General features: G+C 43.4%; 1 protein-coding gene across 1 annotated transcript in view; it reads left to right on the top strand.

Moving 5' to 3' along the window:
• Nucleotides 1-26,862, top strand: part of LRRC72 (leucine rich repeat containing 72) — a 47,641-nt gene that overhangs the window by 5,325 nt on the left and 15,454 nt on the right. Inside the window, exons 2-5 of the mRNA XM_073329549.2 lie at nucleotides 2,367-2,440; nucleotides 14,901-14,970; nucleotides 17,504-17,585; nucleotides 20,450-20,563. Coding sequence (XP_073185650.1) covers nucleotides 2,367-2,440; nucleotides 14,901-14,970; nucleotides 17,504-17,585; nucleotides 20,450-20,563 — 340 coding nt within the window. The remainder of the gene's footprint in view (nucleotides 1-2,366; nucleotides 2,441-14,900; nucleotides 14,971-17,503; nucleotides 17,586-20,449; nucleotides 20,564-26,862) is intronic.

Below are 26,862 nucleotides of genomic sequence, written 5' to 3'. Positions count from 1 at the left end.
TGAATGATATCACTCTCCCGAGGATAACACAGAGAGATAAAGAACGGATGTTGTTTGAACGCCAGCAAACATGCACTGCAATGCTTTGTTCTACAATGATTCCCGAGTACATGCTACTGGCCTGGAGTGGTAAAGTGTCCTACCATGGTGGATGGAATAAGGGTGCCCTCTCCAGAAACCTTTTGCAAAGGCTTTGGGAGTATATCCAGGAGAGCCATGAATGCCAGGGCAAATTAATCATTAAACATGCTTGCTTTTAAACCATGTATGATATTTTAAAAGGTACACTCACCAGAGGTCCCTTCTGCGCCTGGCGGGTCTGGGAGACAGCCTTGGGTGGGTTCAGGGGGTACTGACTCCAGGTCCAGGGTGAGAAACAGTTCCTGGCTGTCGGGAAAACTGGTTTCTCCACTTGTTTGCTGTGAGCTATCTACAACCTCCTCCTCCTCATCTTCTTCGTCCCCAAAAGCTGCTTCTGTGTTGCCTCCATCTCCATTGAAGGAGTCAAACAACATGGCTGGGGTAGTGGTGGCTGAATCCCCTAAAATGGAATGCAGCTCATAGAAGCGGCATGTGTGGGGCTCAGACCCGGAGTGGCCGTTTGCCTCTCTGGTTTTCTGGTAGGCTTGCTTCAGCTCCTTAAGTTTCACGCGGCACTGCTTCGGGTCCCTGTTATGGCCTCTGTCCTTCATGCCCTGGGAGATTTTGACAAATGTTTTGGCGTTTCGAAAACTGGAACGGAGTTCTGATAGCACAGATTCCTCTCCCCATACTGCGATCAGATCCCATACCTCCCATTTGGTCCATGCTGGAACTCTTTTGCGATTCTGGGACTCCATCATGGTCCCCTCTGCTGATGAGCTCTGCATGGTCACCTGCAGCTTGCCACGCTGGCCAAACAGAAAATGAGATTAAAAAGTTTGCGGTTCTTTTCCTGTCTACCTGGTCAGTGCATCTGAGTTGAGAGTGCTGTCCAGAGCGGTCACAATGGAGCACTCTGGGATAGCTCCCGGAGGCCAATACCGTCGAATTGTGTCCACAGTACCCCAAATTCGACCCGGCAAGGCCGATTTAAGCGCTAATCCACTTGTCAGGGGTGGAGTAAGGAAATCGATTTTAAGAGCCCTTTAAGTAGAAAAAAAGGGCTTCGTCGTGTGGACGGGTGCAGGGTTAAATCAATTTAACGCTGCTAAATTCGACCTCAACTCCTCTTGTAGACCAGGGCTCAGACACATTGCATACATTGCAGTATATAGTAAAAACCTTGCTAATTCTCCCATAGTAAACCTATTAATTCTGGCAGAAAATCTCATGTTCTCTCCTATGTTTCAGCAAAGTCTTAAAAGCCGAGAGCCATAATGATGCTTCATGTTGTTAAGACTTAATTGCTTTTATAAAATATAACATGGTAATTTACTGGTATGGTATACCATGAAAAATCACAATTAAAACTACGTTTGTCAAAATAAATGGACAAGTTACATTTTGTGATCGAGTAGTTGTGTTTTTTTAAATCATCTTTAATTAATTAGGGTCCAATCCTGCACAATTTATCTGTGTACATTAATATTCATTGTGTATAGTTAAGCTGTATATGTGTTTGCAGGATCTGCACTTTATTAATCTTCAAGATTTGATCATCTACAAGGGTCTGCTGGTCATTAGCAAGAATTAGTGTGGTGGTTTTATTCTGTCCCAATCCTGCCCTTGAGAATGCACTACTTGTGCAGATGTGTTTTCCCCCAGATATGTAGCAATGTACCTATTTAAAGAACCAAATATGACAAGGATAAGAAAAACTGGATTAAGAGTATATACCATAATTGTAGTTGTCGTCTTTTTATCAATTTAAAACAGAAGCTTCCAGTTTCACCTCTCTACTTTAGACCAGGGGTCTCAAAAGTCCTGGCCCGCGAGCCATCTGTGGCCTGAGAACCTCCCCACTGCGGCCCGCGTAAACTTTTAAAAAAGTGTTGGGTGGAGGAGGGGGGCAGGAGAGATTCACATGCCCCTCCCCGCCCGGAATAGAAACCCATGCAGCCTCGCTGCTGGCTCTGTCTGCTTCAGGTGCCGCCCCCCCCCCCCCCACAGCTCCCATTGGCTGGGGGAGAAGGACAGAGATACCATCACTAGTTGCTGGGCAGAGTCAGCCATGGAGGCAGCGTCACTAGTCGCTGGGCAGAGTCAGCCGGGGCGGCATGCGGCCAAAGGAGCGAGGTGACATTGTTGGCCCGCTGGGAGATTTGAGGACTGGCACTGGCCCTAAGGTAAATTGAGTTTGAGACCCCTGCTTTAGACCATATTGTTATTGCTTGCAAGATCTTTACCCACAGGGATGAAGTCTGATAAATTAATTTTGTTATCAGGCAATAGAAAATCAGCTAAAGATATGTGGCTTTAAGAGGGATATGGATGTCTCAGTGTTGTACCTTGCGGGACAGTAAGTACACTTTATATTACTAATACAGAGGGGTTTTGTATTTAATAGATCCAGATGACACTGTGTATGTTAGTTTTTTGTAGTGTTGTGTGTGTCAGATATTTTGTGAAAGTTATTTGTATTTGAAGCACACAGTAAATCATACTTACACAACAGATGGTGGAGCAGGTATAAAAATAGAGAGAAATAGTGAAATTTTGCTGACATATATAGGCCAACTAATTTCACAGTTAAGTAGTTAACTGCCTCAGCCATTGATGTAGATCCAGCTCTAGCAGTGTTTGAAAGTACATGAGTTCATAGAGTGCTCTGCAGGACCTTCCAGTACAAGGAGAGAAATCAGGTTCCACAGGCTGCTCTTCGTCTGTCTGACTAGCTTGTAAAGTTGGGTGGGAGAAGCAGAAAGAAGGCAAGCACAAGTTGAGAGTACAGGAGCATTGTTGGCTAAGAACCTGCATATCTGTATGTTGTCCATCCCTCACTTCCTGAAATGGCCCTGGAGTTCCCAGGCATGAGAGCAATTCTCTGCTATCTAGAAAAATAGTAGGATAGCTATAGTGGCTTCTTTTACTACCTAGTGTCAATTGTAGAATCATAGAATCATAGAATATCAGGGTTGGAAGGGACCTCAGGAGGTCATCTAGTCCAACCCCCTGCTCAAAGCAGGACCAATCCCCAACTAAATCATCCCAGCCAGGGCTTTGTCAAGCCTGACCTTAAAAACTTCTAAGGAAGGAGATTCCACCACCGCCCTAAGTAACGCATTCCAGTGTTTCACCACCCTCCTAGTGAAAAAGTTTTTCCTAATATCCAACCTAAACCTCCCGCACTGCAACTTAAGACCATTAATCCTTGTTCTGTCATCTGCTACCACTGAGAACAGTCTAGATCCATCCTCTTTGGAACCCCCTTTCAGGTAGTTGAAAGCAGCTATCAAATCTTCCCTCATTCTTCTCTTCTGCAGACTAAACAATCCCAGTTCCCTCAGCCTCTCCTCATAAGTCATGTGTTCCAGTCTCCTCATCATTTTTGTTGCCCTCCACTGGAAGCTTTCCAATTTTTCCACATCCTTCTTGCAGTGTGGGGCCCAAAACTGGACATAGTACTCCAGATGAGGCCTCACCAACGTCGAATAGAGGGGAATGATCACGTCCCTCGATCTGCTGGCAATGCCCCTACTTATACATCCAAAATGCCATTGGCCTTCTTGCCAACAATGGCACACTGTTGACTCATATCCAACTTCTCGTCCACTGTAACCCCTAGGTCCTTTTCTGCAGAACTGCTGCCTAGCCATTTGGTCTGTAGTCTGTAGCAGTGCATGGGATTCTTCCGTCTTAAGTGCAGGACTCTGCACTTGTCCTTGTTGAACCTCATCAGATTTCCTTTGTCCCAATCCTTTAATTTGTCTATGGCCCTCTGTATCCTATTCCTACCTAGCATATCTACCTCTCCTCCCAGTTTAGTGTCATCTGCAAACTTGCTGAGGGTGCAATCCACACCATCCTCCAGATCATTAATGAAGATATTGAACAAAACCAGCCCCAGGACCGACCCTTGGGGCACTCCACTTGATACCGGCTGCCAACTAGACATGGAGCCATTGATCACTACCTGTTGAGCCTGACAATCTAGCCAGCTTTCTATCCACCTTATAGTCCATTCATCCAGCCCATACTTTTTTAACTTGCTGGCAAGAATACTGTGGGAGACCGTGCCAAAAGCTTTGCTAAAGTCAAGGAACAACATGTCCACTGCTTTCCCCTCATCCACAGAGCCAGTTATCTCGTCATAGAAGGCAATTAGATTCATCAGGCATGACTTGCCCTTGGTGAATCCATGCTGACTGTTCCTGATCACTTTCCTCTCCTCTAAGTGCTTCAGATTTGATTCCTTGAGGACTTGCTCCTTGATTTTTCCAGGGACTGAGGTGAGGCTGACTGTAGCAAGTAGCCAGAGATTTTGGAGAAATAGGAAGGAAAGGGAGAGATACCACAGGAGTTGGGAGGGGTCAAAGACACCAGGAAACTGATGGGAAGGAGAATGACTGATTATTAGGTGATGTGTTAGGATGAATATTTTGATAGGGTGCCATAAAATATGGGGTGCAGAAAAGGGGACACTTGAAACTTGTTTAGAGGCTCACTTTGAATTTCTGATTAAGGACTCATCCAGAAATTGTTGTGCTCCTGGCTACAACTTCGTAATTGCACCTAAGAATACTTGCGCTGTGCATATCATGTTTACACAGCTACGTTAGCATAATAATATAGGGCCAGTTTTTAAAAGGTATTTAAGTGTCTAAAGGTAAGGATATGTACCTACAGGGATTTACATTGATTGCCCAGATTGATTTCAATGGGAGTTAGGCGCAAGGGGCCAGACTTAGGCCTAGATCCTCAGAGGTATTTAGACCCCTAACTCTAATTTATTTCAGTGGAAGTCAGGAGCCTAAATACTTTTGAGGATCTTGGTCTAGGTGGTTTTGGAAATCCTGCTCAGCGCTTATCTGTAACTTTGGGTGCCTAAGGACTTCTAAAAATCTGCCTTATCCTCTGAATTGCACCTAAAATACTCATTCCCTTAATTGCACCTAAAAGGCTGTGCTACTGTTTGAAAAGAAAATGTATTGTATATTGGTGCTGAAAAATTATTAAAATATATAAGTTAGAGAGAACTTAAGACATTGAAAGTATAAATCAATAAAGATATAAACCATTTTGAAAATAAAATTAGTTTAAGTATAAAATAATGGAAAAAAATTAGAAGATGCATCTATGATTGTAGAAAAAGATATGTGATACTATTTTTTATTATTTGATTAATAGCAGGTGATCATGTAATTAAAAATTATTATGCATACACATAAGGGTGAAGAGTTAAATCTGCATGTAACCTTACCAGTTGTGTTTCCTGATTTTGGAGTGATAAATGTGTAACCGTAGTCCTCTTGCAACAGTTTTTGCTCTGGAATAAAAAGAACAGATCAGATGGCAGATATAGAAATGATCAGTATGCTCAGCAAGGGATCGTTTTTCCCATTCCAATGTATGCAGTCCTTCAACCTCAGCCAGTCTCAGTATCAGATGATATCCCCTTATTTTTGACTTGACACAATGTTCTGCTGGCTAAACTAAGAAGATGAAAAATAAATTATTAAAATCTGTCAAGCTAGAGATGAAATTATATTTTAAAACCAGTGCTATTAAGGGGACATGAAAAAATGTACCTTTGAACACTGAAAGCTGGAAAGAAATGCTGGAGGCCAAAAAGGATGAGTTTGTAAAAGACATGCAAAGGCTGGAAGGCATATGTAAAGGGACAGGCTTTTTTAAAATGTGAAAGGAATTAATCTCTACTTGAGGCCATTTAAATGCCTTAGTACCAGAAAGAACAGAGCAAAAGTTGAGATAGTTAAAATGAGCATATTATTAGGGAGGGAAGAAAGTGAATTAAAATGTAGTTTATAAAATTAAGAGTAGTGCAGGAAGCGCAAAGACAGTTCCTCTCCTAAGAGACAGTAAAGAGAAACTTCAGCTTGATGGACTGTGAAATAATGCAGGATTTGATAAATAAAACTATATAAAAGAATCATACAATAGCCCTGTAAAAGAGTAGTGTAAATATGAAGATCCTGATCCAATAAACACGTACATGCTTTATTTCACTACTTTAAATAATCAATTTACTGATTATTCACAGTCGTAAAACATGTGAATAAGTGTTTGCAGGATCATGTCTATGGATTATTTTAAGGAAGGCTGATTTACCAAATTAACAAAGGACTGTCAGTCTGTATTGAACTGTCTAGTCTTCAAAAAATGGAAGAGCATAAACCCAGATTAAAGGTATGGCTATGCTTTGAATGGGGGTGCAATTCCCAGATCAAGGAGACATACCTGCTAGTTCTGATTGAGCTAGCACACTAAAAAGTACATAGCATTGATGGTGTGAGCAGCTAGCTGCCCTAAGTACATACTTATAGTCTCAGATGGATACATACTCAGAGTAGCTAACCTCTTGCACCACTGCGGCTACACTTCTACTTTTAGTGCACTAGCTTGATTAGAGCTAGTGCAGGTATGTCTCCTTGAGCAGGGATTGAGCTGGGAATCACACCAGCTTGTAGTATAGATGTACCGTTGGCTGGAATGATTTAGATCAGTGGTTCCCAAACTAGGGGCCCCTGGCGTGCTGGGCCGGTTTGGTTACCTGCTACATCCGCAGGTTTGGCCGATTGCAGCTCCCAGTGGCCGCGGTTCGCTGTTCTCAGCCAATGGGGGCTGCGGGAAGCGGCATGGGCCGAGGGATATGCTGGTCGCCCTTCCCGCAGCCCTCATTGGCCTGGAGCGGCAAACCGCAGCCCGTAGGAGCCGCGATCAGCTGAACCTGCAGACGTGGCAGGTAAACAAACTGGCCCGGCCTGCCAGGGGCTTTTCTTGAACAAATGGCACTCCTAGTTTGGGAACCACTGATTTAGATGGTGTTGGTCCTGCTTTGTGCAGAGGATTGGACTAGATGACCTCCTGAGGTCTCTTCCAATCCTAATATTGTATGATTCTATGATCCTACCCTACATTGGTGGGGTATGCTTCAAGCAGATTATTTTTAAAAGCAGGACTAAGCAGAGATGTCTAGTTTTATCTTTCCTCTTTTCTTTTTCCTGGATAGGGAACAGTTTGCATGAAAGATTGCAGAAAAATCAAAGTCTAAGTTTTACAGTTAGTTCACAAACAAATCAATTGGCACTTTGGGCTGATGATGTGACGTTAATCGTTTCTGATCCTATTGCTTCCTTACCAAACACAGGTCTGATCCTGCAACTTGATCAAGTCTATTTACAAAATCTATTTTAAGATAAATGTCATAGAGGAAATAAAAATCCTTTATGGAAGTGAAAGATGAGGGAGAAGCAAGTATTACAAGAATTATTGGGCAGCTCAACTTGGGTTTTCTGGTGAGGAAAGTTTATTGTGATTTATATTACCCTAGTGACCTAAGGCCCCATTGTGTTAGTTGCTGTTTAAACACAAAAGAGACAGTGCCTGCCCCAAGAAGCTTACAGTCTAATTTATAACAAGACACACTAAGTGAGTGTAATCAAAAAATAGGAGGGAATGCAGGAGAGAGGAGGAGTGTAACAGTAACCATGACTTCTTCTTTGAATGATGTCCTTGCGGGTGCTCTACTTGTAGGTGTGGCTGTGCCCTTGTGCCTGGGATCTGAGATCTTCATCAGCAGTGCCTGTTGGACTGCACATGTACCCCTCCTGCTTCTTGCGCTGTGAGCAGGATGCAGATATATCACTGTGTGGTCCAACCACCCCCAGTTCCTTCTCTACCGCCTTTGTTCTGGGACAGAATCCACTGCAGAGCCTGCTTCTCGTATTATCTCACTAGATAGTGACTCACCTATTAGTGTAGTAAGAAGAAAAGGAGGACTTGTGGCACCTTAGAGACTAACAAATTTATTTGAGCATAAGCTTTCGCGAGCTACAGCTCACCTCATCGGATGCATCCAGTGGAAAATACAGTGGGGAGATCTATACACACAGAGCACATGAAACAATAGGTGCCACCACACACATTTCCACTGGATGCATCTGATGAGGTGAGCTGTATCTTGCGAAGCTTATGTTCAAATAAATTTGTTAGTCTCTAAGGTGCCACAAGTCCTCCTTTTCTTTTTGAAGATACAGACGAACACGGCTGCTACTCTGAAACCTATTAGTGTAGTGTAGTTAGTATTTTCCTCTTCATCTTTCTTCCTTCTATCTATAAACATTTTTTTTTAACTTTACCTTTACAGTTAATTCATAGCTTAGGTTTCTGTTTTCCCTGCTTCCCATCCTTCCTGACCAGGAAGCCTTTTTTCCTTCATACTTATGCCCAGATCCTCCAGCTTTAAGAGGTGCGTTTCGTGCGGGGCCACCTTCCCGGTAACAGATGACCATCCACAGTGTATGCACTGCCTTGTTCTGAAACCCAGAGCCAGAAAAGACCGGGACATTAGATTAAAACTTCTCCTCATGGAGAAATTGTTGCGACTGGCATCAGACTCTTCCCTGGAGAGGCCTTCATGCTCTGTGAGGTCATCTCTTGCTTGGATGAAAAGAAATGTGCTCCCTCCTCACACTTTGAGGCACCCCTCTAGAACAGTGATTCTCAAATGTTTGTACTGGTGACCCCTTTCAAATAGAAAGCCTCTGAGTGCAACCCTCCTTATAAATTAAAAATACTTTTTTATATATTTAACACCATTATAAATGCTGGATGCAAAGCAGGGTTTGGGGTAGAGGCTGAGAGCTCGCGATCCCCCCATGTAATAACCTCGCGACCCCCTGAGGGGTCCCGCTCCCTAGTTTGGGAACCCCTGCTCTAGAACACCATCCCTGGCAAGGTTTGTTGCCTCAACCTCATCTGACACAGCTCCAGGGCCTGTCCAAGTACCTCTGGTACCAATACGAAGAAACAGCCTAAAGACCCTAACTGGGCAGACCTACAACAAAACTGAGTAAGCCCTCGGCACCATCGAAATCATTGGCACCGGTCAAGTCATCAGCACTGACCTACTCCTCAGCGTTGACCAAGTGTCTGGTGCTATCTACTGACACTTTGGGAGAATACACCCTTCCTTCGGCACCGAGCTGTACACTTGCACCGATGATGCTTTCCCCCCCTCCACGAGACTTTAGATACCATAAAGACTGCTGGTCTCTAACATCTCTGAGTCTCCACTCCTTCGACTTGACCTCCCACCACTTCCATCCTCCTCTCCAGACTCATGACACTCCTCCCATTTTCCGCTGAGGATGGCACCTCCCTCCCCCAGCAATGAGGAGGAGGAGGAGGAAGAGGAGGGCTCCATCGCTTCCTCATCTACTAGGCAAATCAGACCTGCTCATCCTCACTATCCACAGTCTACATCTGGTCCACAATCTTGGCATGTACCACTTGAGATGCAGCCACATGTTACACTCCTTCCACATTGGCCATATTGGAACCCTTGGGCCATGTATAGAGCACAGTTCAGGACCCCCTCTCAGGGAGCAAAGCTGGAGACCTACACCAATCCCTTCTCCATCGGTCTCTTCCATCCGCTGGTTGAACCCCCGCCGATACCAAGTGAAGAGGAAGTTCAGAAAGAGGAACAGGAGCAGGAGGCTCCACCGACATTACATTTTTCCTCCTCCACCCCCTACATCTGCTGAGGACTTCAGACATTTTCAAGACATATTCTGCAAGATTGCAGACTCCCTGCAGATTCCTTTGGAGGAAGTCAAGGACCAGCAGCATAAACTGCTTGATATCCTCCACACATCTTCTTCCTCCAAGATCACACTACCGATCAATGAGGCTCTTCTTGACCCAGCGAAGGTGCTCTGGCAAAGCATCCATCCTTCTGACCTGCAAATGCACCGGAAAAGAATATGTTCCATGGAGGATGCAGGATTTCTAGTGCCCCATCCCAAATTCTTAGGTGGTCAGTGTGGTGCAAGAGAGAGGCCGTCAATGCCGATCCCATTCTAGCTATCCAGACAGAGGTGGAAACCCCTAGACTTATTTGGACACAAAGCGTATTCATCAGCCATGCTCCAATTTAGAATCTCAAACTACGAAGCTCTCATGACTAAGTATAATTACTTAAACTACTCCAAATTGGAGGAACTCTGCCATGACCTACTGGAGGCCAAGAAAGAGCAATTCCAGTCCCTAATATTGGAAGGACATTTCCTAGCCCGTACAACCCTATGAGCATTGTTAGACTATGCAGACACCACTGCCTGATCCATCATGACTGCATCATGGCTCCACCTCTCGGGTTTTCCTAAGAAGGTACAAACCACAGTAGAAGACTTACCTTTTGAGAGCCAGAAAATATTTTCAGAGTGCACGGATGATTCTCTGCACTCCCTTAAAGACTCCCAAGCCACACTCCGCTCTCTCAGAATTTACATGCCAGCACCAAAGAGACGGTCCCAACCACAGGAGTACATTCCTCAACAACACTGTGACACCCAGCGCTGAAGACAAAGGCCTCCTACCAAATGTAGACAGCCCACTCCTCAAGGGGCTACTTCTCAGACACCCCCACTGAAGCAACAGTTTTGAAGTGTGGAGGCCCCAAGAGGCCTCCCCCTCTTCCAGTCATTCCCACCATCTTCAACGTTCCACCAGTTTGGTGACTGACCAGCTCAATTTTTCCCATCTTGGAGACTCATCACTTTGGAAAAGTAGGTTTTTAAGATTATCAAGGAAGGATACTTCATCCCCTTCGTAACTATCCTGCCCCACCACCCCCTCTCCCCAACCCTTTTCAGGGACTCCTGTCATGATTCCATTCTATGGGGAGAAATAAATCATCTTATGGAATGGGGACCCTTGGAACCAGTCCCTTACCAGCACATGGGGCAGGGTTTCTACTCCCACTATTTCCTGAGCTGGAAGAAATCTGGTGGCTGGCAACCCATCCTGGACCTCCGCAGTCTAAAACAAGTTAGTCAAACTGCATGCTTCAAGATGGTTACCCTTTCCACTACTATTGCAGTACTGGAACAGGCGGACTGTTTTTCAGCCCTCAACCTCCAAGACGCATACTTTCATATTACAATACATCCTACCCAAGGGGATTTCTCTGATTTGTCATGGGTGATGACCACTACCAGTACAAGGTACTACCTTTTGGGCTGTTTATGGACAGCACCTTGGTTGTTCGCCAAGATTCTTGCAGGAGTCACTGCCTACCTAAGGAAACAAGGAGTTGTGGGGTGAGAAAAACTGCTTAATCTAAATGTTTCCCAGTCTAATAGGGTTGAGAGTTTAGACTGCGTGTTTATATTTTCTTTTCTTTTGGTAACTACTCTGACTTTTTGCCTATCACTTAAAAGCTATCTTTGTAGTTAATAAATTTGTTTGTTTATTCTACCTGAAGCAGTGCGTTTGGTTTGAAGTGTGTCAGAGACTCCTCTTGGGATAACAAGCCTGGTACATATCAATTTCTTTGTTAAATTGACAAACTCCTATAAGCTTGCAGCATCCAGTGGGCATAACTGGACACTGCAAGACGGAGGTTCCTAGGGTTGTGCCTGGGACTGGAGATATTGGCTAGTGTCACTTTGGTTGCACAAGCCAAGGAGCAGCTCACATGCCAGAGGCTGTGCATGAATAGCTCAGGAATGGGGGTTCTCACAGCAGAGCAGGGTAAGGCTGGCTCCCAAAGTCAAGGATTGGAGTGACCTAGCAGATCACCAGTCCAGATAACACCAGGGGAACGTCACAAATGCAATACAACAACTGGAATTAACTGGGACACAGTTGGATGCCATACAAGCCAGAGCCTTCCTACTACCTCACAGAGTCTCGTGTATGGTATCCAGTGCACAGATTTGCCCCCAGATCTCTGCCAGAATGTGCCTCCAAATTCTAGGCCACGTGGCAGCAGCCATTTCCGTGATCAGTCATGCAAGACTACATATTCGATGTCTTCAGGCATGCCTCTGTACCATATATCTCCCCCACAAATACAGCGTCCACAAACTTTTATCCATGCTGATGAGAGTCAAGGACTCACTACTTTGGTGAACACAGCCTAACAATGCCTTTGTTGGAGTTTCTTTCCTCCAATCACCACTGACCATGATCCTAACAACTGATGCCTCCCTAATCGGTTGAGGAGCGCATCTCCATGATCACACAGTGCAGGGCAGATGGTCGTTAACCCGAATCCACCTTACACATCAATCTCCTAGAACTACGAGTGATCTGCAGTGCCTGCCGATGTTTCCTCCCTCCACTCATACCATCAGAGTCATGATGGACTATCTCGCCTGCATGTATTACATCAATAGGCAGGGTAGATTGAGGTTTCACTCTTTATGGTCAGAGGCACTCAAATTGTGGAACTCGTGTATCCAACACAACATCATCATTTTAGCAGCATACCTTTCGGGACACCAGAACACCACCATGAACATATTGAGGAGGAGGTTCTCCCACGATCACGAGTGGGAACTGGATATGTGAGCACTTCAGCCCATCTTCAACCGATGGGGTTTCCCCACCATAGATCTTTTTGCCACATAGCACAATGCCGGCTGCCCTCAGTTCTGTTCCAGAGTGGGACTGGGACATGGATCTCTCGGAGATGCCTTTCTCAGAACATGAGATACCTTTCTTTTATGCCTTCCCTCCATTGCCCCTCCTATTCCAAATACTTTGCAAGATACAGGAGGATCAAGCTCATGTCATACTAATAGCTCCAACATGGCCACAGCTTACCTACTCCACATGACGGTATGCCAAACAATCTCTCTCCAACTAACACCGTGGCTTCTTTCACAAGACATAGGATGCATTCTCCATCACAATCCACAGATGCTGCGTCTCAAAGGCTGGCTCCTCCGTTGTTCTGGGATTCAGAAATAACCTGTTCGGATGCAGTCAAACAGATACTTTTGAATAGCAGGTGTGACATAACTAGATGAACTTACGTTCACAAATGGACTAGATTTCAATGCTGGTGCTCCTTCCACCAAGGCGACGTAACATGCGCTCTGCTACCACTTATCCTGGACTGCTATACCTTAAAGAATCAGGATTATCCACCAGCTCCATTCAGGTACACTTGGCAGCAGTCACTACTTTATACTGTCCCATAGATGGTCATTCCATTTTTACACATCCACTTACGAAATGTTTTCTGAAGCGTCTGCACAATCTTTATCTCCACATAAAAGACCCGATCCCTCTCTGGGACCTCATCCTCATCCTAAGTTCTCTGACTAAACCCCCATTTGAACCAATGCCAACCTGTTCTTATGTGCATCAGTGAAAATGGCCTTCCTTGTTGCCATCACTTCCGCCCGACGAGTTGGCGAAATCACGGCCCTTATGGCATATCCACCATACAGACTGTTCTATAAGGACAAAGTTACACTATGCCCACATCCAAGATTTCTACCTAAGGTTCCAACGTCTTTCCCTCTCAGCCAACCAATACACCTTCTTTGCTTCTTCCTGAAGCCTCACAGTAATCAGCTGGAGGCGGCTCTACACACCCTAGACGTGAGACAATCATTATCTTTTTACTTGGACAGGACTAAACCTTTCTGAAAACCACTACGATTATTCCTCTCCAACACTGAAAGATCCAGAGACACAGCCATATCTAAACAACGCCTTTCAAGGTGGATCTCGCAATGTATACGTTTATCTTACAAACTCCACAAAAGACAACCTGCTACCACAATCAGAACACATTCCACATGTTCATTGTCCACTTCAATAAGTTTTCTCAGTAATGCCCCCATTGCGGAAATTTGCAAAGCAGCTACATGGGTATCAACAGACACGTTTGCCAATTACTATGCTATTATGCACGATGCCACATATGGTCCTATCATCAACAGTAAATGTTGCTCCGAAGGCCCAGCCTTCCAATTAAGGGCACTACTTGCTAGCTGCTTACAAGTGGTGCACCCATAGGGATATCACTCAAAGAAGAAGAGAAGGTTACTCACCCTGTGCAGTAACTGAGGTTCTTCGAGATGTTTGTCCCTATGAGTGCTCCACTTCCCAACCTCCTCCCCTCTGCTTCAGAGCCAAAAACATATGCTCTGCAGCAGGGAAGGAACTGGGGGTGGTCGGACTGCACAGAGGTATATATATACGCCCCACTCACAGTGTGACGGGGGCGGGGGGGTTGCACATGTGCGGTATGACAGGTGCTGCAGCTGAAGATCTCCAATCCCAGGCACAGGGTGGCGCTGCCACACCTAGAAGTGGAGCACCCACAGGGACACACATCTTGAAGAACCTCAGTTACTGCACAGGATGAGTAACCTTCTCATGTGTTTACATAGCCCAGGTAATTACATGACCTATATTGAGTACAACACCAATTCTTAATGAGAATTTGGTTTAGAGAAGTAATATTTAACACTAGAAATATCAGGTCTGCTCAGAAATATGTCCATCCATTTATTGGGTTTCAGTTTTCCATCTTTTCCTCTTTAGAGCCATGTCTGGTGGCTCCAGGCCACACCTTGAGTAAAAATTTTCCCATTGGCTTGGTGTCCTCCCAAATTGAAGAATTCTCCTCATGTGTCATAAGCAGTGTTTCTGGGAAAAGCAAAGCAGCTGGGATTCCTGCTGTAATAATAATTTTTTTAAATTAGTTTTTTCTTCGGAGAAATTGAATTCAGTTTAGAAAAAATTAAGATATTATTTTCTTTACAAATGAGTTTTCTTTACTACTTTTACTACTTTGGTTGATTGCACTCCCAAGCACTGATCATAACTACACTACCACTGTCATATTATTCTGTATGTCTTTTTCTGTTAAAGGCTCTGTAAAATTGTTGCTTTATAATGTTTGTATAGTATAATTTGACTGAAGATTAAATTATATTTACAGAGTAATTAATAAATATTGAAGTTGGACAACTTTTTTTTCTTCTCAGCGGACTAAAAGAAGTCCCTAATCTGTCACGATTTCAGATCTTAAGGTATTTGTGGCTTAACAACAATAAGGTAATAAGACATTTTGTTAAAATATGAATACTGGTATCTAAAATAAATTTTTATTACTACCTAATACTTTTGCTATTTTAAAACACTACCACCACCACGTTCTCCTCCTGGATTTTGAATGAAACCTGCTCCAGTAGGTGTGCTCAGAGGCCATCTACCAGATCATGACCCACATGCGACTTAAGTCTGTCTTTCCCTGAATGCCTTTATTTCCCTGGTTCGTGAATTACTCTGAGGCTTAGATGGAAGACAGGCATCTGGATGCCTAAAGGGAGGAAGTGGTGAGTGTGCCCAGAGGCAGAAATTTCTGCACCTAGGGAACTTTTACCCTGAAAATGTAGGTGCTAGATGAGTTTAGGCACCTACAGTGTACACTGGGAGCTTTGTGGCTTGAAGTGGAGGCAAAACTGGGTTTTAGTCACGTAAACCCAAGCTTTAGGCACCTAAGTCTGAGGTTTAGTGCTTAACTACTTTTGTGGATATATGCCTTACACCCAGTGCCCTAGGGCGGTATAATGAAGATTATACTACTTAGTGTATCCCCTACGGGCTTTGAGGCAATGTTGTAAAGTAGTCAGGACCCTCAGATGGAAGGTCTGATATAAATGCAAAGTATAACACCCAAAACCAAAATATTTCAAAAATCAGCTAATTGGCAACAAAACTAGGTCATGCCCTTCCCTACCCTTATCAAATGCAAATCTGCACATTTATTCACTGATCTTTAAAAAAATGAAAATAACTATCAATTTGCACTGAAAAATTGATAACCCATAGTAGTTTAAAACATTTAAAACTTTTTATAAGTTACTGTTCTGTAGTTCACATGATTTCCAAATGTGCTCAGTATCTGAGGACTCTGTGTGCAGCAGTACTTTCTAAGATAAGTATGCAGTTTTGTGAAGAACAGAAAAATTAGTATACATTCCACATAACTTAGGAGTGCATGGATTTCTGCTGCCTCAAGCCAACATTAATGATAAAGCATCTCATGTCAACTCTGTTGAAAGACTTGTAGTTATTCAAATGTTGAAAAACTCTTTTAATTATGGAGACATAAATGAGCTGAACTAGTTCTTGGCATTTTTGTACAAGGACATGAAGTATGAGAAGATAGGCCTTCTTGATGACCAAGCAAAATTGAACCTGCTGATCAAGAAGACAAAAATCAGACTCATTTGTCCATATTCCCCATCTTCAAACCTAAACAGTAACAAAGACTAAATTAAAAACAATGAGGAGTCCTTGTGGGACCATTAGAGACTAACACATTTATTTGGGTATAAGCTTTCGTGGGCTAAAACCCACTTCATCAGATGCATGGAGTGGAAAATACAGAGGCAGATGTAAATACACAACACATGAAAAGATGGGAGTTGCCTTACCAAGTGGGGGGTCAGTGTTAATGAGGCAATTCAATTAAGATAGAAGTGGGCTATTCTCAACAGTTGACAAGAAGGGATGCTACTGCCAACAGTAGCCAAGAAATAAGGGTGGCAATACCATACCATGCTACCCATAGTTCTGCACTGCTGCTGGTGATGGTGCTGCCTTCAGAGCTGGGCACCCAGCCAGCAGCCACCACTCTCCACTCTGCCTTCAGAGCTGAATGCCCAGCCAGCAGCTGCCATTCTCCACTCTGCCTTCAGAGCTGGGTGGCCAGCAGCCGCCAGTCTCCGACCACCCAGCTCTTAAGGTAGTACAGAAGTAAGGGTGGCAATACTGTGACACCCCTACAATAGGCTTGTGAGTCAGGACCCCCAGTTTGAGAAATGCTGTGGAGAAATCATACATTTTTCATGAGTTGGCTACAGCATAAGTAGCAAATTTGCTATTTATACTATGACCAACCTGCAAAAAATATGTGATTTCTGTGTGATTTAAGTAGACCTCTACTTATATGGAAAAAATAAGAATTCTCATAGGCTGAGATTTCATCAGAGGATAAAATAGATGACCCTCGAGGTTGCTATACATACAGGTTTCACTATAATTATAATCTGTGTGGTTTGGAAGCCTAACTAAACTTTGAATGTTTTCAGGAACCTAGAACAAATACATGCTCCCTCAGATCAGTTGGTGCTGGTGTAATTTTTAATTTGGATGTTGAGTTTATTCTAAGGATATTACCTTTGAGAATATTCTTAAATCAACACAGAAATGTTATGTATTATGCGAGGAGATTCTTCTCACAATACGAGTATTTCAGCTGAACAAAACTTCCCGATAGCTAAGAAAGTTTAATTGAGCACCAGTATTTTTCAGTGAAAGTGTGTTCCAAAATACAAAAACTAAATCACTGAGTCTGAACGTTCTATAAGGATGTTCTATAAAGTTATTCTATATGTATTTATCACACATAATAAATATTATTGACAAGTTTTCAGCTCTCAAAGAAGTCCTAAAACAAGGGACCATTTTCACTGAAACAGGAAAAAATACTTCTTTAAAAATACACAATTTATTAATATATAGTTCTCCAAAATTAAAATTAGACTGACAGGTACCCGTTTCCCTAATTCTCATATTTCAGATCCAGAAGCTAACATTCTTGATCAATAATTATTGCTTGACAGAACTCTACCTCAACAATAATGAGCTCATAGATATAGCAGGTAATGTCTTATATTTCAAACTTTAGAGCAAAAACGTGAAGTTTTTTTCTATGTATCAGCAAGCTAAGTGAGTTTGATTTAGGTGGTCTGTAGTCAGTGACTGACTAATAGTAGCTGAAAATAACATCCCCCAGTCTGTAACAGCATACACAAAAATGATGTTTTAGGAACAAGATTTATTACATTACACTTGAGTGATTATACAGTGATATTTAGGGTCAGATTCAGCCATGATGTAAGTTGCTACAGATTCATTGTATCTACTTCAGTTAGGGATAAATTTGCCCTTTACTGTTATTAATTATTATTTTTGTTATTAATTGGCTATTTTAAAATGTAAATAGTAGTGTAGTGGGGTGTCTTGCCCTGTAAGGGCCAGAGGCATGGAGCTGGCCAATGCCATACAATTAGTCCTCCCTGCCACACCTGGGATGATGTATGGGATTTAATTAGAACCAGCTGGATATGGAGGAGCTGATTCCCCTATAATGGGCAGCAGAGCGATAGAGGGAAGTTGGCCTGGTCTGAGACGAGGCAAGACCAGGCACGGACAGCACCAGGGGAGTTTGCAGGCTGTGCCCAGCTTAAGGCTGGAGGGAAGACTTTTGTGTTTATTTTTTGAATTTTAAGTTAAACCAGACCCTGAAGAGGGCTGTTGTTATTAGATTTGTAAAAGACTTGAGGAACCAAGATTGGAAACTGAGGTGAGAGGCTGCTTGCAGGCTGCTCTGAGGCCATGGGGTGCTTGGAAGAGGCCACTTGATGACAAGTAGGTTGAAATCAACAATACTAATTTAGTAAGACTGCATTTATATTTTTTGTTAAAAGTGAACTGAAAATATATTGATTCTGGAAGCATAGTACACCATTTTGGTGGAAAAAGTCATGCCATCAAAATACATTTCTGATCTAGTATGGCAAGTTCTCTTATTCAAATGAATATGCAAGATTTGCTGGTCAGACAATTCATAATTAATTAAAAGTACCCTTTGGAAACCATATAAATGTATATGATAGTAAACTGACAAGGCTGACAGACATACCATGAAACGAAAGGATAGTAAAGTAATACATTGTCCCGTATGTAGTGTGTCCGCAAAGGCTCTGCAATTTCCCTACCAGTATAATTGTCACTTACATTTAAAGTACAATTGTACTCTGTGAAGTTACTCTGCAAAACTGTCTTCTTGTGAAGCTCCATCTTTATCTCCCAAGGACTTTTATTTCAGTTTGTCACAGAATCTGTCCCTTAGTATTTAAAAAAATTGTATATGTTAATATTTTATATCTCGCTTTATATAATGTTAGATTAGAGAAGGAAGTTAAATGACATTGGTTAGTATTTGTGGGACTTATGGGAAATGTGAATCTTTAAGAAGGGAATGGGAGGTTGTTCCAAGCATAGGGGCAGTATGGAAGAAGGTAACAAGATGTGGGAGAAAGAAACAGCAAGTCTGGCTTCTTTGGCAAAACAAAATGGGTGAGGGGTAAGGTTGCTGGGGGTTCGGGCTCTGGGATGGAAACTAATTCCTGTCTTAGTAACATAATTAACGGAATGGGGCCGGGGATGAGAGGTTTGGGGTACAGCAGGGAGCTCTGGGCTGGGGCCAACGGGTTTGGAGTGTGGGAGGGGGTTCTGAGCTGGGGCAGGGGGTTGGAGTGCGGGAGGAGGTGCAGGCTCTGGGCGGCTCCCTAGTCCAGCTCCTAGGCCAGGGGTCGGCAACCTTCAGAAGTGGTGTGCCGAGTCTTCATTTATTCACTCTAATTTAACGTTTTTTGAAGGTCTCTTTCTATAAGTCTATAATATATAACTAAACTATTGTTGTATGTAAAGTAAATAAGGTTTTTAAAATGTTTAAGAAGCTTCATTTAAAATAAATTAAAATGAAGAGCTCCCCGGACCAGTGGCCAGGACCCGGGCAGTGCAAGTGCCGCCTTTGGCACGCGTGTCATAGGTTGCCTACCCCTGTCCTAGGCAGAGGCATGGCCAGGTGGCTCTGTGCTCTGCCTCCGCTCACAGGCGCTGCCCCCGCAGCTCCCATTGGCTGCGGTTCCCAGTCAATGGGAGCTGTGGAGCCGGTGCTCAGGGAGGGGGCAGTGCACAGAGCCACCTGGCTGCACCTCCACCTAGGAGCCGAGGGACATGTCGCCGCTTCTGGGAGCCGTGCAGAGCCAAGTAGGAAGCCTTCCAGGCCCGCGTCAACCACACTTTTAATGGCTCGGTCAGCGGTGCTGCCCAGAGCCATCAGGGTCCCTTTTCGAACGGGTGTTCCAATAAAAAAATGGACATCTGGCAACCCTAGTGAGGGGAGTGACATAGTCTGAGCAGGCAAGTGGGGGACTGGTGGTGACTTTTTTTTTTAAATGTAAGATTATTTGAGGTGGAGCTAATGTTCCAGAGGGAATTGAGTTGAAATTGGTTAATATGGAGCCTGTGAGGCAGAGGTGGTAATGGAGAAGGGTGAAACTGGTATGATAGGGTGGGGATGATAGATGATCCAAGATAGATGTGGCTATCAGGGGAAGAAGAAGGCAGTAGAGGTTGGATGTAGATTTTTGAATATGAGGGTGGGGGAGAGAAGTAGGTGAGCGGGGATGGGAAAGAAAGAGATGAAGATGCAAATGCTGTGAATAGAAAAGAGGAAATAAGGGATGCAAAATTTCTGGGATGAGGTAGAGAAGGAGGAAAAACAAGGAGTAGAGTTGCTGAAACAGAGGATGAGTGTAGTGAGCATGAGAAGTGTTGTATGTAGTTGATGAATAATTAGGATGGCAAACTAAATGTGTAGCATAGCCAAACAAATTAGCAAGTCAAGGTAGTCAGCTATGGTGAGAATCATTTATTATAATACATTTTATTTCAGGTGCTCTGAAACATTTGCGTGCATTGCAGATCTTGTTGCTTCACAACAACCAGCTGAAAAACCTTGACACAACAGTGAAGGAACTAAAGGGAATGATAAGTCTGCAGACCCTAAGTAATGTGTTACTTTCTATTATGCATAGCTGCAATCAGTAACATTGGAAATTAGGGAAAAAACAGACATTTTTATAAGTAGGAATGGAACTAAATCATTTAGATGTCCAAGATATTTTCCTCCTCTTTTCTTCAGAGTAAATGGATTCTCTCATACAATAATATTTTTTAAATTAAGCATACCAATATCTGTTTTAACTAGTGTAGGCATTTTGATATTCTGTGTGGAGTAAGTGGTAAATGAAATAACCGTAGTCTCTGAAATTTCAAATTACCATGAACAAGACAGTGCTGGCGCCACTAAGTTGTACTGCGTGAAGTAGCCTCAAGGGAAGTAGGATTATATGCTATTAACCTATTGAAAATGAAAGTATAAGCAGTCTTTCTCCATCTTTCCTAAAGGAATGTGCTCATAGATCATACCAAGCTCTCAGAACTTTAAGAAACAGGAAACTAATTTCATGTCTTAGTAACATAATTAATGGAGGTGTATAATATCATCAACCCCTAGCTTATGCATTCAAAAAGCTGGATGTTTGATGGCAAGAAATAAAAAGATGGCTTGAAAAGTACATTTTTAAATTGAACCTGAAACTGAGCCAAGAACTGAAAAACAAGTCAAGTGTTATAAAGACAACATACCAGTCAAATTATTGTAAGTTATTCTGTTATGTGTAAAATCTAAAAATAGACCTCTAAAAATGAAGTTGTTTGAAACGATTGGACAAAAGTTGGACAGACATCTCATTTCTCAGTGGTGCTGTCAGTTGGATTTAGTGTTATAGCGAAAGCAATTAACAGGGAGTTTCAACAAGCACAAACAGTTTGCTTCACAGTATTGTGAAACAAACAGTCATAGCAAGAATTCAAAGCAATGTTCTAATGCTGAAATGATGCATACATCAGTCATAATGACGTGATAATGTAGTTCCCATTAGTCCAACCACTAGCAAATAAAAATAAAAGCTAGAACACTCCAACTTGCTCTGATACGAAATTTTATTCTCGTTTATGGATACAGGAAAAAAGTCCATTTTATAGGGGAAAATACTATTGCACTATACAGTATATACTCACTGCACTTTATAACCTATACAAGTCAAGAATTTATATTAAGGTGATAATGAGGTCTCACATTATGAAGACTATTATTTTAATGAAATACAGTATACTACCCTTCATTATCACATTAGTAGCAAATGACAGTAAAATAAATGAACAAGAGTACATTTTTAAGCAGTATCCTTACTTCATAAATAATATCGGTTTGCTTACTTGCTAATTTGCAGCGTTCGGAAATTTGAACTTAGCCTACCAGTCTTTAGTGTGAATTAGCCAGATTCTGTGGCTATCCTTTATCAAATATTCTTCTTATGAAATAAAGATTACTTTAGGAATGAGAAGATACCTATTATTGCTAGATGGTTCTCTTTTATTGTTGGATAGTCCAATTAAAAACAAAATTTACTCAGCACCCTTCATGTAACATCTGGACATATAATTTAATTTAATGTTAATTTAATATCAATTTAATATTAAGCACCCATGTGGGGATTATTATTTGAGCAGCCCAGTAAACTGTTATTGTTCATCCCAATAGCTACATCAGTTGCCAAAGTATCCTACATCCCTCCTTTAGGGCTCGTTTTTACCTTTTAGACACAGCCCTACATTGGACATGGTATGCAGCTGCACTTCTGCAGCTGTTCATGGAAAAACTGTACCTCCTGAGGCTGGCTTTCTTGCCAGTGCACCCTTTCAGGGGAAGCAGCATGCGCAGTGGAGGGCATGGTCATGGCCTCAGTTCATCCCCACCCCATCTTTTTGGCATACAAACTCTTTGTGTTCCTGCCAGTGTTCTGCTGTGCCAGGGCCAGCCACAATCTGGCTTGGGCTCAGTGAAAAAGACTGACTTAATAAATGCACCTTTCACTCTGCCAGAAGATCACCAGACTCAGGTTCTTGCAAACAGAAAGAGGCAACAAGTTCCATAAATATGAGTCCTCAACAGTACCCAGCTGCTACTTCTAACTAGGTGGTTCTTCTTTTCTATATTTGAATCATGATAGTGCCTATAGGCTCCAGCCAGGATAAGTTTCCCATTGTGCTAAATTCTAAATGAACAAGATAGACAAGCCTATGGCCACACCGAAACTGTGTGGTGGAGCCAAGGAACTGAACCTAAATTTCTTATACAATGATACCATGCTGATGGACAGAGCACCTAGAAAGATTTATTTTTGGAACTGGCAACAAAATAGTCCAGCTGTTCTCAAACAAGATTACAGGAACCAGAGGGACCATATTTGTGCCTGGGTGGTGAGGGAGTCTTTCGTAAATGGGAATTAGGTACTTAGCTGTCATTTGTGCCTTTGAAAATCTCCCTTTCTGAAGCCTCACTCCATTCCAAAATGATATTACATCAAATCCAAAACTAAATCAAATTTTCCTAAGGCTTAGGTGCTTCTGGGATTCCCTTCCTAAAGAGCTATCTCTCCCAAACAGTAGCATTCATTTTATTCAATAGTGTAGGTTTATGAGCTATATAGTGTTTTAGAATGTACTGACTGAACTCTGCAGCAGTAAGAATGGAACTCTATTACTGCCATCTTGTGGTTCTCCTAATACAATTAAATGCAGTGATTAAAAAATAATAATTCTGATCTAAAAAATCATCTTACCAGGAGCATAAGAAGAATGCAGATATTTCACAGCGCTCCCCCCACCACAAAATATTATAAACACAGTCATTTCCAGCATGGAAAAGACCAAATATTCATTCTCATATCCTGCCTATATCTATGGGCCCCCAAAACACAACTGGCCAGTAGCATCTTTCCATAACATAAGAGAGTGTCTCCTCACCAATCCTGTCTGGCAATTGCTTTATGCCCTGAAGAAGAAGGATTGACATCTTATAACTTTCTAACCTGTGTAGAACATCTGCAGATTCTGTCTTTATTCAGTTAAGTGAATAATCCTTTATGAATCTCACTAAGCTGTTTGCCTCAATATCTTATCCCTCTTTCCACCTTTCTCTCCATAACCACTGAACTAGCATAATCCACAGTAGTTGTTTCAGCCTTAGGGTATGTCTACACCAGGGTAGGCAACCTATGGCACGCGTGCCGAAGGTGTCACACGAGCTGATTTTCAGTGGCATTCATACTGCCTGGGTCCCGGCCACCGGTCCCGGGGGCTACGCTGCTGGCCTGGGGTACCAGCCACCGGACCCCTGCCAGCTGGGGTTCCGTCCAGCGGCCCCACTCAGCCCGCTGCTGGCCCCAGGTCCCGGCCACTGGTCCTGGGGGCTCCGCTGCCAGCCTGGGGTACTGCCCGCCGACTCTGCTCAGCCCACTGCCAGCCCCAGGTCCCGGCCACCGGTATGGGCGGCTCTGCTGCCAGCCTGGGGTCCTGGCCGCCGTCCCGGGGCTCTGCAGCTGCCCCCAGCTGTGGCCCACTGGCCCCAGCCTGGGGCAGTGAGGGGTGCAGACAGGGGCAAGAGGGGGCACAGCTCAGCACCCCCACCTTAAAAATTGTTCCAGCTCCACTGTACTGGGATATTTTTAAGTCCTGATTTGCTGCTTACATCACTATCATGCCACATGGAACAGCGCACTGCATTTAACATTGAGATTAGAATGTACATGCAAGAACTGGAATCAGAATTTGCGACAGATTTCAAGATTTCCAGCGATTTGGCCCAATGCTTTCTTTTCTAATTAAACCTGAAAAGTTCAACAAAAGCGACTTGGATTTGTCTGTATTTCAGTGGATGGGTGTTGAAGATTTCGAAATGCAGCTCATTCAGTTAAAAAGCTCAGAATTGTGGGCATCAAAGTTTGGAGATCTGCGGAGTGCACTTGAAGCTACCGAGAGAGATCATGGGGCCTCTTTTCTGACCTGCTGGATGTCCGTTCCAGTGAAATTTAACTGAAGAAAATTGCGTTTGCAATGCTTTCAGCATTTGGATCCACATACCTGTGTGAACAGGTATTTTCAGACATGAAATCTATCCTCTGTCCCTCTCAGAGCCAGTTAACAACTGAGCACTCAGAAGCCTGTGTGCAGTTTAAAGTATTCAAATACAAGCCAGACATTGGAAAACTCAGAAAGGAAAAGCAAGGGCAAGGATCACACTAAACTGATAAGATCTGCATTTTAATTTAATTTTAAACGAAGCTTCTTAAACATTTTGAAAACCTTATTTACTTTACGTACAACAATAGTTTAGTTATATATTCTAGACTGATAGAAAGATACCTTCTAAAATCGTTAAAATGTATTACTGGCACGTGAAACCTTAAATTAAGGTGAATAAATGAAGACTCAGCACACCACTTCTGAAAGGTTGCTGACCCCTGGTCTACAGGATGTGCATACCTCAGTGCTGGATTTTATTCATGCAGGCGTGAGCCAGGCATCTCTGCTCCAAGAGTCCACATTTGTTGTGCTGGACGTTGTACAACAGTATGTACCTGCATTCATACTGCTGCTCTAGGTACAGGAGTTTAGCACTATCATTTCAGGGTTCATATCCCATGGTTCTTTGTGACATACAGAGGCACTCTAAGAACTGATTTGTGGTGTGTTTTTGGACTGGAATATAGTATTTTCCTGGACCCCTTCACAGAAAACAGTTTTCCCCGACTTCACATATGTGCCGATGGCACTTCCAGATTATGTGGCCCCTCACTTTTATCCTTGAAGAACTGGATGGAAGTCATGGATCCATTGGATGAGCTGGTCCTACTCTTGCTCCTTATTGCAAGAAAAATGTTTATGTAGTGAGATAGGCACTCACCAAGACACTGAATAGCCTTTTGACAGCATTTTCTGAGTCACTGAAAACAGCAGGCCATAAGGAATGAGGGCAGTTCATTTGTGACAGGCTGGACAGATATGATGAAAGCTGCTAGTGCCATGGAATACCCTTTGGTTTATTGTCACTTCTGGTATAGGAGAGCTCACATGGTGTGATTGGATCACATCGTTTTGCAGACTTGGGACAACCAGCAGTGGCGCCAGGTCTTCTGCATGAGGAAACAGACCTTCATAGAGCTATGTGAGGCACTCGCACCAACCCTCCAGCACCAGAACACTCAATTGAGGGAGCCATAGTGATACAAAAGTGTGTCATGATTGTCCGGGCAGCTACAGGTCTCTAGCAAATCACTTTGGAGTTGGAAACTTAACTGTTGGGTTCATGGTAGTTGAGGTTTGTGAAGCCATTAACACCGTCTTTTACCTCTGGTGGCTGGCATAAGAAACATGCCTGAAATAATAGCTAGTTTTCAGAGGATGGAGTTCCCATTCTGTGCTGGGGCCATCAATGGCACTCGTGCTCATAGTTCACCCACCAGAAGGGGCAAATGAGTATGGGAATTGCAGAGGATAATATTCCACTCTTATGCAAGGCTTGGTGGACCACAGAGGCAAGTTCTTCAACACAAACAGGGGAAGTTCAGGAAACTTTAATAACATTAGGCTGTGGAGATCTGGCTTGTACCTGAAGGGGAAAGCAGGGACCCAGAAATGTTATGAACGGGGTATCTGTGCCGACTATTATTTTGCATATCCACTCCTGCTATGGCTGATGAAACCATACCCTGATGTCAGTGGCTCTGAAAAAAAGGAATTCAAGTTCAAGTTCAGCAGCTGCAGCATTTGGTAGGCTCAAGGCTAGTTGGAGTTGCCTACAAATCCGGATGCCAGACAGAAGATGGCATCTCACTTGTGCTGCTGCTGTGGGCCACCTTTCTGTAAAACTAATTTAACTTTGCATGATGTTACATGCCAACCTAGTTCCTCCTCTGCCTTGGTGGGTCCTGCGCTTATTGGTGGATTTTCTCGCCTCAGAGGTTCACAGCAGCCCTCAGTTTGGCCACTTTCGTGGCTCAGATCTGCCGTTCACTCAGTTAGCCTCATCACTGGCCAGCATAGGGAAAGGAAGAAGAACAATCCCCGCAGTCTCTGCTGATCCACCCAATGGATCGGGGAACAGGCCAGAGACCTTCTCCTCTGGTGGAACCCACAGTCCAGTTCAACTCCTCCAGTATCAAGCAGGGAGTTGGGGGGATGGAGGGATTCCAGCCCAGGGCCCTGTGGATTGCAGCTGTCTACAGTGGCTCCTGTAACAGCTGCGTGACAGCTACAACTCCCTGGGCTACTTCCCCATGGCCTCCTCCCAACACCTTCTTTATTCTCACCACAGGACCTCCCTCCTGATGTCTGATAATGCTAGTACTTCTCAGTCTTCCAGTAGTACACCTTCTCATTCTCAGCTTCTTGCTCCCAGAT

The sequence above is a fragment of the Lepidochelys kempii genome, chromosome 2 (assembly GCF_965140285.1).
Source record: "Lepidochelys kempii isolate rLepKem1 chromosome 2, rLepKem1.hap1, whole genome shotgun sequence".
NCBI classification, from domain to species: domain Eukaryota; kingdom Metazoa; phylum Chordata; order Testudines; family Cheloniidae; genus Lepidochelys; species Lepidochelys kempii.
The sequence above is the reverse complement of the archived record's forward strand: the minus strand, read 5'-3'. Positions and strand labels throughout refer to the sequence as shown.